Source organism: Amblyomma mixtum, chromosome 5 (genome assembly GCF_055824585.1).
Source record: "Amblyomma mixtum isolate Tamu chromosome 5, ASM5582458v1, whole genome shotgun sequence".
Lineage (NCBI taxonomy): Eukaryota > Metazoa > Arthropoda > Arachnida > Ixodida > Ixodidae > Amblyomma > Amblyomma mixtum.
The window spans coordinates 170,326,447-170,341,958 of record NC_143016.1 but is presented as its reverse complement, the minus strand read 5'-3'; the positions used below and the strand labels follow the sequence as shown (position 1 = coordinate 170,341,958).

Here is a 15,512-nt window from a genome sequence, read left to right as displayed (position 1 = left end):
CCCACAGTGAGGGACAGATGGGGGACGATGGCAGTGCTGATGGAGGCGGTCACTTCTCCCCGTAGGTTCCCCATTACGGTCTTCGCAACCATCCTTGCACCATGAAACTAACTCTGTTCTCACTCTGTATGGACAGCGTAGAGCGGCATGGGACATGCATTGCGGCGCGCCCGAGCCATGATCCATGGCTGCATCGCAAAGTCTAGTTTTGGCGACGCGAAGTGATGTGGATGCGACAAAAGCGTGACTCTGACTCAGAAACAATCCAATATGCTAACGCTAATGGAATATTGGAAGCACCACAGTTCTAGGTTTTTTAGGCCAGTTTTCCGCAGCAAAGTGGTTTTCTAGTGCAAAAGCACTACAGTAGAATCTCAATACGAACCCAGTTGATACAAATTTCGCAATGATACGAATTCATAAAATTCCCCGGCCAGAGTGCATTATGTACAATGTACGGAATTTCGGTTGTTCCGCGCTATGATACAAATGGCTGAGCTGCGACCGCACCCTCAAGCACTAAGCGCTGCCCACACACATCGCCTAAGTCACGATAGCTAATCGCACGGTACATGCACTGCGAGCAATGAGCGGCGGCGCGTGGCCCGCACATCGGCGACATCGCAATCGCCAGTCATGTTATATTCTCCACAGGTAGCAAGCTATGGCTGCCTGGCTGTAAATAAAGCCCATCAGCCGTAAGCAAATCTATGTGAATGCAATTTTCATGCATCTGCATATGAATTTTGCTCATGTTGATGATACGAAATTTCGGATGATACAAATTTTTTCGCTACCCCGCAGGATTCTTATCACCGAGATTCGACTGTACCTCACTAGCAATCCCAAAAAAAGCAAACATCTGTCTAAAGCCTCTCAGATACCTACAGAAAAAAAATAACTATTGCCCCCACTCGGTTTCAGACACGCGGCGGCATGAACAGGTCAGCTTCGTTGCCACTGCACGAGAGCACTATGCTGTCTCCACAGCCGATTGCGCCTCAGCCGATCGCGCAACAGCCAATCGCGCCACAGCTGATCATGCCTCACATTAAACTGCAACAAAATCTCGTGCAGTGCATCGCACATCATTATCTACATCAACTTCCACTTAAGGGGAGACGCGGCTCTTTAAGATCGGAAAATCGCGAAAAAAATCGGTTTTCTGAAATATTTTTTTTCGGAATCTTCAGGTTCTGAAGAGCCTGTTTCTGAAATATTATGGTCCTCTGACAAGTATTTATCATGTTATTAAATTTTAAAGTCAGTACAACGACAGTGTTCGCTCATAAAAAGCCCTCAAAATTGGACAAATTCAAACTCGCGCCCCGTCGCAACGGCGCAACGGAGCGCGGCCATTTTGGTTTCGTTTGGAAGCTGCGTTCTTCTGCTATCCATTTTTTAGCGGGAAACAGTTCTCCGTCTGGCAACAGTGGAGCTAGCCCGTCGCAAAAAAATACAAGCAAGCGAGCGCCATTGGTGCTTTTGCATCACGTGTAGCAAATCGTGCCTCCCGATTGGACGCTGGGAAGCGGCGTCTGCTGGACAAAGAAGCGTCGTTCGCCATTTCGAGCGCAGCACCGCGCTACTGCCGTGTCTACCTCGCGATGGCTGGAGGAAAACGGAAGTTTCGAACCGCTTATGCCTTTGGCAAAAAGCGCAAACGGCGGCCGCGGACACGCGAGGAGCCATCAGACCCGCCAGCAGCAGCGACGATTCCCACGAGTCAGTGCGACGCAACTACGGAGGGAGTGGTGACGGCGGGAGCAAGCGCTGCATCGGCGCCTGTTGCGGTGCCGAAAACAGTGCGCGTCGACACGCCAATGCTTTCCGAAGCCGAAAAAATGGCAATTGATCTCCACGCACAAGAAGAAGAGTGACGGCTTTCTGCGATGTCCGCTACCCGCCGCAAGCAATCTCTTTTGGGAGGCATCAACGAGGCGCCGGGAGACGGGACGGCGTTCACCGTTCTAAGCCTCGCAGCCGTGAACGAGCTTCTCAAATGCGTGCAGTGCACTGTGTGCCGTAGTCCTGTGACGCTGTCAAAGAAGGGCCATGAGTACGGAATTGCAGTCAAACTCGTTGTCGACTGCGATTCTTGCGGAGAGCTCAAGGCCGGGTGGAGCTCGCCGAGAGCAGGTGGGAATGCGACGTGCAACCCGTTTGAAGTGAACGTGCTCGCGACCCGTGCCGTTACGAGCACAGGAAACGGTCAAACCGTCCTCAATGACATTTTTTCGGCGCTAAACATTTCGCGACGTGGTTTGCACCAAAAAACGTATCAAAAATACGTGAAGAGAAAGCTGAACCCTGCCTCCCTGAATGCTGCCACGCATGTGATGAGCGAATGTGCGGATGCCGTGAAATCCTTGTACGGTCAGCTAAACTTCGGAAATCCCAGCAATATTGCAGTTTCCTATGATGGAACATGGCTAACGAGAGGCCATTCCTCGCACATCTGTGTGGGAACAGTTATTGAACTCTTTACAGAGTATGTGCTCGATTTTGTAGTTCTTTCGAACTTTTGTTTAGGATGCGAACTGGGCCCGAAAGAAGGTGACCCTCGCTATGAAGCATGGCGAGCTGGCCACCTGTGTCAAAAAAACAGCTCGAGCAAGCCCGGCCAAATGGAAGTGGAGGCTGCGAAAGTACTGTTTGGCCGATCACTGGATAAGCATGGACTACGGTACACAACCATGTTGTGCGATGGTGATAGTCGTGCATTCAACACCCTGCATGAAGAACAAATTTATGGCTTTGTGGAAATCGAGAAAGAAGACTGCATTAACCATATTCACAAACGCATGGGTGCTGCCCTGAGAAGTCTACTGCAAAAAAACAAGGGAGACGGCAAGAGGAGCCTTGGTGGAAAGGGCAAGCTCACAGGTGAGCTTGTCACGAAACTGTCCACCTACTATGGACGGGCATTGAAAGCAAACCAGGGCAACATTGAAGCAATGAAAAATGCTGTCCTCGCAACTTATTTTCACATAGCCTCCACGGACGCAAAGCCAAATCATTCGCTCTGCCCAAAAGGTGAAGAAAGCTGGTGCACTTACAACAAGGCCGTGGCAAAGAAGGAACCTCCACCCAAGCACAGATACAGCCTGCCAGATTATGTTGCAGAGGCACTGCTGCCTATATATATGCGCCTCTCTGACGAGAAATTGCTTGAACGCTGCCAGAGAGGCAAAACGCAGAACTCAAACGAGTGCCTACACTCGGTGATATGGTCACTTGTACCAAAACACAGGCATGCCTCTCTTTATACTGTTGAGAGTGCAGTGGCAGAAGCTGTCACAAGGTTTAACGCTGGCAAAGAGCGTGCCAGTGAGGCCATCCTCAGGGAACTGCACGTGAACAGAAGCAGTGTGATGCGCCAAAGATGCGCCGAGAAGGACCAGCGTCGGCTAGTAGCATCTGACAGGAAGCATGCAGATGCTGAAAACTTTCGGCAGGCAATGAAAAGAAAACGAGGGAAAGAGATTGATGAAGATTATGTGCCTGGAGGCTTCTAGCATAAGATCCTTTGAACTACAAGTCTGAATTTACAGAAAAACTCTGGACCTGTTTTCTCAAAACTGATTTTTTAACCACTGCACACACTGTTGCCCAAGATATCTCCAGATGTGGTGGTCAGATTTGGACAGTTCTTGTTGCATTTTAAAGCTTTTGAATTACTCTCTGCAATAAAATAAAAACAATGTAACATTTCTCTTTCCAAATTTAATTAAAATGGAGGGGCTATTTTTCATAAATTCAAAATTTTTAATGGGTGTATTTCACAGGTCTGTAACTTCTATGTCAGTGAACCAAAAATTTAAATTATGCTATGGTTGCACACTCTGGCTTTTGTAGAACATATAGACATCAAATTTTAATAAATATTTTATGAGGAACTTCATCAAAACCTGGGCAGAATAATTAGTCCTAAATTAATGAGTATTTCAAAATCTAAAAAAGATAGGTAAAAATAGATTGCATATTTGTGTTCACAACATAAAAATACATTAGATATGCTAATTTCATCAATGTATGATAAAAATTGTCAAAGTTAGTTTAAAGAGCAGTGTCTCCCCTTAAGCGTAAAAGTCACGAAAGGTAAGGAGACACACATAACTGCCTCCGTGGGTCAGTGGACACCTCAATCACACTTTGAGCTATGTGGCAGTGACAGAGACAGAGAGATGTGCACTCTTGCGTTTGCACTGAAATCTTGGCAGAAACACACAACTGGAGCAACACGCTGCCGGCATTCACTGGGTTCAATGGCGCTGGCGCTGACAACGTTGTAGACTCTTTTGATTCTGAAGAAGGGTAAGGCATGCTACCCTCTATGGCTGTCTCGACAGCAGGTGTAGCCATGATGTGGCGCAATATGATTAACTGGCTTGCTGGGTTCATGGACACCTCAACTGCTTTTTCAGGTACGTGGTGTTGGTGTCCATCTCCAAAAACCTGCTTTCGCACAATATTTCATGCCTAGTAATGCTAAACTGCCAGCCACTTTTTTGAAGTTCAGTGATTTTTCGGAATGTTTGATTGTTCAGACCATTTTGCTACTACCGCCGCGTCTGAAATGTCGGTTGGCGACTGTAATCACAGACAAATTTCAAACCATGTCACCTACTAGGAGTTTCGAAGCTGGGATTTTTGATGTTCCAGCATCAGTAGATGTGTCGCATCACACACACCACAGGAACTCTGCAGGTTTTTAGAAACTGGCTCAGCAAACTTGGCCCAGTTCACCAAATCTCCAGGAAGAGTTTGTTACTTTGCCAGGTGTGAGCACACGTGCCACCTTGGCATTTACCAACAGGCTTCACAAACAGCTTTCATGCAAAGTTCACAGACAAACAAACGCAGGTCTCGAAAGCGCAAGGAATTTCGCACCCTGGAAAGGAATTGGCCCGACTCACCTTCTCCTCCTTGAGGTCAGCCAAGGAGGCCGAGAACTGAAGGCTGGCACGGGCACTGTCCTCACGATTCGCTTCGGACGGTGGTCCCTGTTGCCGGCTGCACACAAGCAAGCACAACACCGCAGTTGGTATGCTGCCAAGTTGCTGGTGCCCGGAAAGACACACTCAAAAAGTTTAGCAGCTGCACAGTCACGTGACAAAAGAAAAAAGGCACTCTGATACAGCAGTACTCCCACATGTCAACCACTTCACTAGGCCTGTGCCACTTGGCTGCTCCATTACTCCTGCACGTCCGTTAATCCTTCAACCACCAACCCCCAGCTGTACTTGTCACGGGAGAGAGAGGGAGGGTTTGTTGACGGGAAAGGTCTTATTTTAACAAGATTGGTCAGCGCTCGATACTCTCCCGCCACAAACATTCCCGACCGGACGAGTCTCCGTCAAACCCCGAATTTCATTTCACCTTGGCGAGTGTTTGTTTTTTGAGATACTAAATGTCTATTAATTTGTACACGCCCAAGTTAGCCTGGAAGAGTGCGCCTCTAGACACTTCAGCTCCACTGGTGTGCCATGCATCCAGAAGTTACCTATTCAACACAATGAAACAAAGCAAGCCACAGGCTAGCACAGTGGCCGGCATCACTCAATAGGACAGGGCTCACCTCTTCTGCATGAGCACGGGCAGCTGAAGCTTGGCAATTGTCTTGAACTTGAGCACGAACACCTCCAACATTCGTATAAGCAGCTCCCGTCCCTGCGCAAACCGTCGGTTGAGGCAACACCTCCTACTTTATTCGAACAGAGAACCCCAACCACATTCCTTTCACTACCACCCCCCCAACCTGACTACTTTTGCACAGCTGTTGCCCCAACACAAGGATCACTGTCAACTAGTTCTCAGATTTTCAGTCAGCGCTGTCAGCATGAACTTCAACTAGTAATTGGATTGCCTGAAAAACTAGTTGCTTCACCACAACAGCCTAAAGTGCTTGATGACAAGTCAAAGTTAGCACTAGGCAAAAATGGAGGGGGGGTTAAAATACAAGATAACATAATGCAATGTAAAGTAACTATAGTTAGTTCTCAACACATCAAGAGCTCATAAAGATAAACAACTGTGCTGTTGTTCCACACCAGGACTTCTCAATTCCTATAGTCTTAAGGAGCCCCAGCGGTTTTCAGAATGTGCCGAGGAACACCACGTTTTCCGGCTTCCATGCCTTCCTGCCCCACATGCTTGCAAAAAAGAGCACGCAGACATGTGGCACGTCAAGAAATGCTAAGATCCAATTAAGGGGGGACACGGCTCTTTGGCACCGAAAATCGGCCCAAAAATCAGATTTTCAATCTTTTCATTTTCGTGTTCCTCGCACCATTCCGCATCTGCGTGCAAGTTTTCATCATTATACCCCGCGTATTTATGAAGTTATAGCGATTAAAAAATGCAGTTACACGCCCACTGCCCTTTAAATTGTGGACAAACGACACCCAATTTTGATCGCCCGGCGCATGAGAACTACGCGCTCCATCGCGGCCATTTTGGTCTTGTTCGAAAGAGCGCGCTTTCGGCTATTTTTTTTTTTTTTTTTTCGGGAAGCAACCCTGTACGCGCCGCCTTCTCCCCAAAAAACGAACAAAAAGATAGCATGCAGCGCATGCTGCTATTGGCCGGTTAAGGCACGTGATCAAAATGGCGTCGCCTGGTTGGTTCCGGCAAGCTAGCCCAGGAATGCGGACGCCCAGCGGCGCCATTTTGTCTTTCTGCCGACCACGCTAGTGCTATCTAGTGCAACGCGAGAACCATGCCAGGAGGCGCGAAGAAGTACCGCTCTGTGCATAAGTTCGGGCGAAAGAAACCGAAGAAGCGCGTTAACAGTGCGACATCGTTGCATACTGTGCAACAAGCAAGTGCCAGTGCTACGGGATTGTGTGACGAGCCCGTTGCGGGCGGCGACGCTGCTCCGATTGAGCTGGATAACGGCGACGATCCCGTTGCGGGCGGCGACGCTTCTCCGATTGAGCTGGATAACGGCGACGATCCCTTTGCGGGCGGCGACGCTTCTCCGATTGAGCTGGATAACGGCGACGATCCCTTTGCGGGCGGCGACGCTGCTCCGATTGAGCTGGATAACGGCGACGATCCCGTCGCGGGCGGCGACGTTTCTCTGATTGAGCTGGATAACGGCGCCGTTCTTCGTGCCGACAGCAGTCGCGTACGAATTGACACCGCGCCTGTCACTAACAGTGACATAGCTCAAGTAAGTGCCCGTGAGCAGGCTACGCTCGATCGATTGGCATCGACCCCGGCGACGGCACGAAAGACTGCGCTGTTCGCCGATGCAAGTGGTGCGTCCGCAGAATCGGACGCAGACGGCGCAGCCTCCTATTTGGTAATTGACCTCAGCATTGCGAACATCCTTCTGGATTCCATGCGGTGCAAAACGTGTCGCGGATGCGTGAAGTTAATTACCAGCGACCAGAGCTATGGCCTCGCCGTGAAAGTGATCGTGCTGTGTGACAACTGCGGTGAGATTGCGGCCGAGTGGAACTCGCGGAGGGTTGACGGCGACAAAAGATGCAATCCTTTCGAGCTCAATATTCTGGCTAATCGAGCAATGGTGTCGACCGGTAACGGCCAGACAGCAATGAACGATATCTTTTCGGCGATGGGGTTGTCGCGGCGCGGGATGCATAATGACGTTTCAACGGCATCTGAAGAACACTCTGCAACCTGCTGCTACCCGAGCAGCCGCGACCGCTATGGCACAGGCCGCGCAGGCAGTAGCGAAAATATATGATGATCTGTGTTTTGGGCACAGGGGGAACATTGCCGTGTGCTACGACGGCACATGGATGACGCGCGGCCACTCATCACATATAGGCGTCGGTGCCGTGGTGGAACTCTTTACTGGTTATGTGCTTGATTACGTGGTGCTGTCAAATTTTTGTTTGTGCTGCGAAACTGGTCCCAAGCCGAACGCTGACGGCTACGAACTGTGGAAATGGCGCCACCAGTGCCAAAAAAACACCAACTGCAAGGCTGGTCAAATGGAGGTAGAGGCAGGCAAAATTCTATTTGAAAGGTCTCTGCAGCGCCACAACATGCGCTACACGACCATGTTATGCGATGGGGACAGTCGCACATTCAATGCCCTTCAAGATGCGGCAATCTATGGCTATATTGAAATAGTTAAAGAAGATTGCATAAATCATGTGCACAAGCGGATGGGAGCAGCTTTGCGCAACCTCTTGCAGAGGCACAAGGGTGCAGGGAAGCAAAGTCTCGGCGGCAGAGGAAGGCTCACAGCTGATCTGGTTGACAAGCTGGCAGTATATTATGGCCGAGCGCTGAGATCAAATGTAGGTGATGTGGATGCCATGCAGCGAGCTGTAATGGCGACATATTACCACATCACATCTACTGATGACTGCCCAAATCACAGTTTGTGTCCTACTGGTGAGAAGTCTTGGTGCCGCCACAACGCTGCAAAAGCAAAAGGGGAGCCTGCACCCAAGCACAATTACAGTCTGCCAAGCGATGTGGCTGAAGCTCTTTTGCCTGTTTATAGGCGCTTATCAGAGAAGAGCCTGCTGCAGAGGTGCATTCGGGGGAAGACCCAGAACTCGAATGAAAGCTTCCACTCGGTCATCTGGACCTTGATCCACAAAGAGCGGCACTCATCACTGTTTGCTGTGGAAGCAGCCACAGCAGAAGCTGTACTGCGCTTCAATGCTGGCTTCAAGCATACAGCAGCAGCAATTCTGCAAGAATGCAGTGTAAACGTGACGGCGACTGGCTCCAGAAGGGCTGAAGAAAAGGACTTACGCCGTAGCGCACGTTCTGCAAAGAAGCGGCGGCTTCGCTTGGCGCTGCTAAAACAGGAAAAAGAAAACACCGCGACAGCATGCACCCTGACTATGCTCCTGGTGCATTTTGAAAGCATGAGGTCTTTGGGGTTGTCCTTCCTGATTAATAAATATGCTGTGAGGCTTGAGTGCTTCTGACAATCCCCCAATTTCGGTGGTGTTGCATTTTTGAAAGATCAATATCTCCGGTCCTGTTCTTGCTATTGCTATAATTTTTTTTCTTTCTAGAAAGGGAATCCTTCCGAGTCTTATGAAACCAAGTTTAATGCAGTGACCACAAAGGAAAATTTACTGAGAAGGTTATCTTGTCTTGGGTACCAAAATGGACCTTTCCTTTCAAACGTTTCCTACTGCATAACTTTGGCTCAAATTGGCATAGGCCATTAATTTTTGCTCTAGATCACTTTCCATCTGTTTTTGATCTTGTTGATATATCAATCACTGACATTGTTTACACCTACATACTGTGAAATGTTTTTCCTCGTTTTCTCAAAACTGCAATTTTGAGGGTGCTGCAATTTTGGAGGAGAGATATCTCTTAAACTATCTGTGCTATAGCTCTCATTCTTGTCTTGTTAGAAAGAAAAACTCTTGGACAGTGCAATAGGACTAAAATATGTACAGTTATTATGCGGCAACATTTAGAGGATTAATTATCAATCTTAGGTGGCAACATGGGCTTTTAGTCGTAAAAGTTTGACTTAGTGTAACTTTGGTTCAAATTCTTCTAGCACGTGAATTCATGGCTAGCGGCACTCTATGATCCTTCTAGATCACTCTGGCAGGTCTGTTCTCATCATGCCATAAAGTGTTTAGTAATTAACTCACCTCCAAACGAAGAACATGAATTAGGTAATATTTTGAAAACTATTTCATCTACAAGAAAAATAATCAGATATTTGAAATCAGCATGCAAAAATATATTAACGGTGCAAGTTTCAATCAGATCCACCCATAAATAAGGAAAAAAGTTTTAAGAGGGGTGTCCCCCCTTAATAATGACTGCCTACACAATGAAACAGTCTGCAAATGGCAATTATAGCACAATTAGTCCCAAATAAACGGGGAAGAGGGTCTTCGAAAAATTTTTTACTAATGTAGTCCCAATTATGAAATCTTCAGGGAACACATATTTTTGCATGCTGATTCGAAATGTGTCGTTTAATTTAACTTACAACAAGCACTTATGCACTTACGCAATATGTTATGTAACTTTCTGCTGACAGCTTTCAAGAAATTTTTGCAGCAAGCAACTTGCTAGACTGCACGCCATTGGGTTCTCTTGACACCAAGTTATGCAATAAGGGTAAAATTATCACCCTGCCTGTATCAGAAGTTGAGTTACAGGAGTTTGAAGTTGTCACTCCACAAACAAAAATACAAATTTTTCCACACGTTTGTGAAGTGGCAACTTCAAAGCCCTGCAACTTCTATGACAGTCAGGATAACAATTTTACCTTTATTGCATAGCTTGGTGTCAAGGGAAGCCAATGACATGTATTCTAGCAAGTTCCCTGCTATAAAATTTCTTAAAAGCTGGCAGAAAGAAGTTGCTTAACATATTACATAAGGGCCCAAGGACTTGCTTTACATAAAATTAAACTACATATTTGGAATCAACACACAAACATACATATTCCCTGATGCTTTCATAAATGTAACTTCACTCGCAGAAGCCCCGATGTTATGTGGAACCCACTGTAGTAGAATGGAAAGTTGTGCGAGTTGGTATACGTTCATTTTGGGTGGATAAACAGCGCGAAAGGGAAACAGCGCTCGTCCGTGTGGTTTCCTTCATCTTTGTCTTCCGTCCCTTTTGCACTGTTTTTCCACCCAAAATGAATGTAGAACCCAGTTTGAGATGCCCTGCTTTACAGCATGTCCAATATATGAACACGACACTCCAGCATGCCTTCCGCAAGTGTGGTGGTTGTCAAATGAAGGCCTGTGGATGTGCATCTCGTATATGCCTAGGGTCCTTCTAGTTCTAGCTGCTTGATGCGCAGACCTGCCTTTCTAGCCCGATCACCAAGATAACATAATGCCACAAGCAAACCAAGTATACAAGGCCATACTTTCAGTTCTACCCTCGACGTGCAAACTTTGCACTTAAAATGCAGAACTAGGACATTGCACTTGAAAGCCAATCTAGCAATTTAATGGCACAATGCACAGATAAACTAGCAAATGAGCAGGTGCAGTTCGCAACACTGCTAGCTCTGCAACCCCCCCCCCTCAGCAGTGATCCAAGGTATCCCTGGCAAATTCATGACCAAGGACCACTGCAGTGATCCTCCAAAGACCCGAGGGTTTACCGAAAGATCACCTAGAACTAGTCCAGAGGAACCAAGTTGGACTGCTTTCAGCAGTGTGTTTCACCTGCACACAACACGCCGTGCATCAAGCACGCGCTCTGAAGTTACGGCCTCATTTCTCTTGCTTCATGACCCCTTAAGAAGTTTCCCCTGAACTGGAGCCGAAAGCTGCCTCCCCAAAATGCATTTTCCGCAATGCAAATGGAAGAACCGCAGCACCGTGTGAAAGCAGGAGCTATCCTAAACCGCACCAAAAAGTTCCCTACAGTCTCTTAGTGGTAAGTTGACCCGACCCCATTTCAGGTCTTGTTGCTCAGAGCATCCTCGGCTATTAGTCAAACAATACACAATAAAAGGAAGCCCCCAAAACACAGCCTGGCACTACCCAGCACTAGGCAATACAGACCTTATGCCTTTCAAGTACTCTAAATGCATGCCGTTACATTGAACAGGTGTCTCTGTAGTCACAATACATGCAAGTCCCAGCTGGTCTACAATCAATATAGAAATCCAATCACTTCAGATTACGATGGAAACAAGGAAAAAATTGGCTGGGGCTTAGCTAAGGATATCTCGAAGCGAAAAGCTGCGGTGATCTGAACGTCAAGCGATGACGCACAGCGCGCGGCAGCGTGCACTTGTTCTATGGGCAAGTGCTCTATTACATACCCCTCCTTTCAAATGCGCACTGCGAACGGCTGTGGCGAAAGGTCAAACGGTGGCGGGGAGGAGAAGCGGTGGCGCACATGTGCAGTAGCCTGCACCGTGCGTGACGTCACTCGTGCTCCGACATAGGCCAGCTCACGCGAAGCGTGTTGTTGACTAGCGTAGTGAAGCTTTTCGCTTCAAAAAATGTTAAAAGTACAAAGGATGGGGAGGGTTGATGGGATGAACTGGTGAACACTTCATTCTGGTAGCTGCAGAGCTACCTGAAAGATAAAAAGAAAGGCCTGGTCTCTACCTCGCAAAACAATGCCTGGTTCTCAGAAAGAGCCCTATGCATTGCATGCTGTAATGATGCCCCCTCTGGCACCCTTACTTTCCAGCATGTCAGGCTCCACAAGCAATGCCTCGTATGGGCTATTCTAGGGTCACCCCTCAACAAATCGTTGGTAGGAAGTACAAAAGTGGGTACATTTCCATTCTCCTGGTCGGAGCGTGTGCGGATGCACTCGACCAGGTTGAGCAGCAGTTTGCAGGACATGGTCTGGATGGAGGCTGGCAACGATTCGTCGTGCACGTTGCGCGAGAACACGGCCACCGCCGACGAGAGGTTGTTCAGGGCGAGGTGCTGCCTCACATGGTGCACCAGGTCGGCCAGGGTGCTGTACGCCAGAGGCCTGCACACACACACACACACACCCACTCACTTCAACAATTCTCCAGTTCTGCACCCTCTGCTCTGCCCAAGCAGTTGACAATGTCAGCAAAAGAGACCCTGGTCCATGGTGCATCCCAACCAACCATCATTATCATGTGCGCACTTCAGTAACTGTACTGCATTGCATGAACACAATCCCAGTTTTTTTTACAACAACAGCTATTATATATTAGCCACATAGCCCTGCATTCTACAGTCCAGTCTTCAGCATAAGCTGTAAGACCATAATTACTTAGTGAATTATTTTTTAAACTCAATTAATGAAATTTTATTTAACTCAATTGCCACCTGCTATGGTTTCCAGGATCCCCTCTCCACGTATAGGCAAAAGGGTGAGGGCAAGTACGAGAGGGAAGAGAGAGAGAGGGGGTGGACACATCAGACTTCGCTGATTTGCATTAGCACAACAAGGCTTTCTCTGACGGCTGACGATGTATATTCCATGGCCAAATGCTGGGCTCAATGGCTAAACCAAAGCTGTAACAGCTTTCACAGATTCATACATTAACCTGGTAAGCTAGGCTGTACAAACTTTTCTTCCAATCATAAATTTCAGAATGCATCTAGCATTATATTCGGAACTAAGGTACAAATATAACGCAACGTTTTTGTTTTTTCCTCGCTGCTTCTCGTGATAGCTACAGCGGGCTTTACATCCAGACTCATGATCTGCTAGGGAGAACCAACTTTTCGTCGGCCCTGGGATCGTGCAGTGGTTCGGTGCAAGGCCAAAGGAGAAGGCAGCTATGTCAGGAGCAAGGCTGGCAGTGAGGGGAAAAACAGAAGAGATGAATGGTGAAGGAAGAAAGGACAGAAATCGGAGCAAAACTGAGGTAGGAGATGAAGTAGAAAAATTGGGCAGAGGAAGAGAAAGAGAAAGTGAGAGGTGACATGGCCTTGGGGTAGATGGTTCCAGGCATCAGGTGAGGTGCAAGGTAGGCTACAGGCTTTATTGGGACCCTAGGCCTACCATACTGCCTTGAACCTTTACTTCAACTCAATCCTCCGCCCGGCCACTCCCGTTGCGATGCTACACTCTTGTGTCGCTTGTGGTTGGGAGTGGCGTTTACAAATGCCCACGGCCACTTCAATGGCAGTCTCTCCTGCATGTGAGAACTGTGGGTGCGACGATACAATTGAGCCCCTACTCTTGTGACTGCCCTTGGTTTGAGTATGAGTTCACCCTCCTGGTTGCAACGCTTCGCCACTTAGATCCTCGGCCCTTACTGAAGCCAAGATACTGGGTCCTTTGACTGAACCTTGATGGCAGAGGACAGCTGTGAAGGTGCTTTTCAAATTCTTGAAGGACTCAGGACTTAGCTCAAGGTTGTAAACTTTCAGTGTGTGCCCTGTGTACCTTGTTAGCAACGGCCTACTGATCTCTCTCTTCTATCCCTCCCTCTGTAACCCTTCCCACATGTAGGGTAGCATACTGGTGTCACCTAGTTAACCTCCTTGCCTTACCATTCATCGCTCGCTCTCTCTCTGGGCCTATCGACCAAGCGCAGGTGACGCCAGCTTGAGTTCTAGCCTTCACATCCATGGCTTATACCCTCGTCTACAGAACGCAGGCCCCAGGCTTGCACCTCTGCACATTGATATGGAGACCTGCCGGCTGTGGACCTCTTGTCTCCGCTACAAGAGATCCCGAAGTCGACACCACGTTCCTGGTGATGCAGCATTAACCTGCTGCCACCTTCTGCATCCCTGCCCCCTGTCACCACTGATGAGATGCCACTTGAAAAAGACGACCGTTTTCCCATGTAATCAACTGTTTTAGGACTTTTCAAGTGTTCCTTAATTCAGTCTTTTGCATTAGAGGTAGTTGCAAAGAGAGTTCTCTTTGTTTCATCAGCGTTCTTCGGTATGTGTTGTAAATACAGTAATCCCTCGTTATAACGAAATCGCTTTACTCGAAATATCGCTTTATTCGAAATTTCTTCCGGTCCCGACCCAAACGCATGCATTTTAAGCCGCATTACTTGAAGCGCACGTAGAGCTTGACCCGCTTAGAGCGAAGTGGCGAGAGGAGGCATCGCCGCCGCCGAGCGTAGGCATCGCCGCCGTGGCGGCGACCCTTTGCGCATGCAGTGCCAAATTAAAGTATTCGCGATTCTAAGCACCCCCCCCGAATCTAAGCAACCCCCCCTATTTTCGGGAAAAAAAAAAAATCTGAAAAAAAACTTTGCATGTGAATCTAAGCACCCCCTTTTTTGCGTGGAAGAGAGCGTTGCAGAGGCCGCCAAGTGCACTTGCTCTCTTTTTTCGTCGAGCCTGTGCAGTCGGAGTCCCAAGGAGGCGCGGCCTGCGCGTTGTTGTTGTGACTGAGAGAAGGATGAAAAGGAAATTGCACGGGCCTGCCTGCTGGCTCCAGCCGAGCCGAGCCACCACCGCTGCCAAGTGCAGATAGAGGAGAGTTAAGAGATCAGAGGAAAGATAAAGAGAAAAGATAAGACGCGCGGGGTGCCACCACCGCTGCCAAGTGCAGATAGAGGAGAGTTAAGAGATCAGAGGAAAGATAAAGAGAAAAGATAAGACGCGCGGCGTCGCAGCAACAAATGCGTCCGCGGCTGCTGAAAAAACAGATAAGCGGGCGAGGCCGCGCTCGCTCGCCGAAGCGAGGACAGCGGCGTCCACGGCGCTTTTTGTGTTGCTGCGTTCCGACACTACAAGACAGATGGCGGCACAGAAATGTCTGCAGCTATTTTTCTCTTGAATGTTTCCTAAATAAAATGTTTTTTCTCGCGCCCGTTTCATCGAGATTTCGCCGCGAAAAGAGGGGCCCGGGGGGGGGGGGGGGGGGGGGGGGGTCAGTTTAGATTTTTCGAATCTAAGCACCCCCTTGTAGCGCGAATTGATCAGTATGAAGCACCCCCTCTCACTTTGGGCACCGCGATCGTGAAAAAAAGGGGGTGCTTAGAATCGAGTAAATACGGTAATACCGCCGACGAATGACTCGTGCAGGCATAGAACAGGCCACAAAAGTACCAAACCCACGATCGATGACCTGCCTAGTAACGGGCGCCAAGA

The 15,512-nt window shown here is 48.3% G+C and overlaps 3 protein-coding genes across 6 annotated transcripts in view; 2 read left to right on the top strand and 1 right to left on the bottom strand.

Moving 5' to 3' along the window:
* Nipped-A (Transcription-associated protein Nipped-A) overlaps positions 1-15,512 on the bottom strand; it is a 170,124-nt gene that overhangs the window by 115,191 nt on the left and 39,421 nt on the right. For all 4 annotated transcript variants that reach the window (XM_089546329.1, XM_089546330.1, XM_089546331.1 and 1 more), the window contains 3 exons: positions 12,237-12,441; positions 5,582-5,673; positions 4,920-5,016 (listed from right to left, as the gene is read on the bottom strand). In XM_089546329.1, coding sequence (XP_089402455.1) covers positions 4,920-5,016; positions 5,582-5,673; positions 12,237-12,441 — 394 coding nt within the window. The remainder of the gene's footprint in view (positions 1-4,919; positions 5,017-5,581; positions 5,674-12,236; positions 12,442-15,512) is intronic.
* On the top strand, positions 1,118-4,080 carry LOC149344669 (uncharacterized). The gene has a single exon (XM_089546334.1). The coding sequence runs from the start codon at positions 1,893-1,895 to the stop codon at positions 3,516-3,518; it is 1,626 nt and encodes a 541-aa protein (XP_089402460.1). The 5' UTR covers positions 1,118-1,892; the 3' UTR covers positions 3,519-4,080.
* Positions 6,215-7,739, top strand: LOC149344668 (uncharacterized). Its single transcript, XM_089546335.1, has one exon. The coding sequence runs from the start codon at positions 6,722-6,724 to the stop codon at positions 7,715-7,717; it is 996 nt and encodes a 331-aa protein (XP_089402461.1). The 5' UTR covers positions 6,215-6,721; the 3' UTR covers positions 7,718-7,739.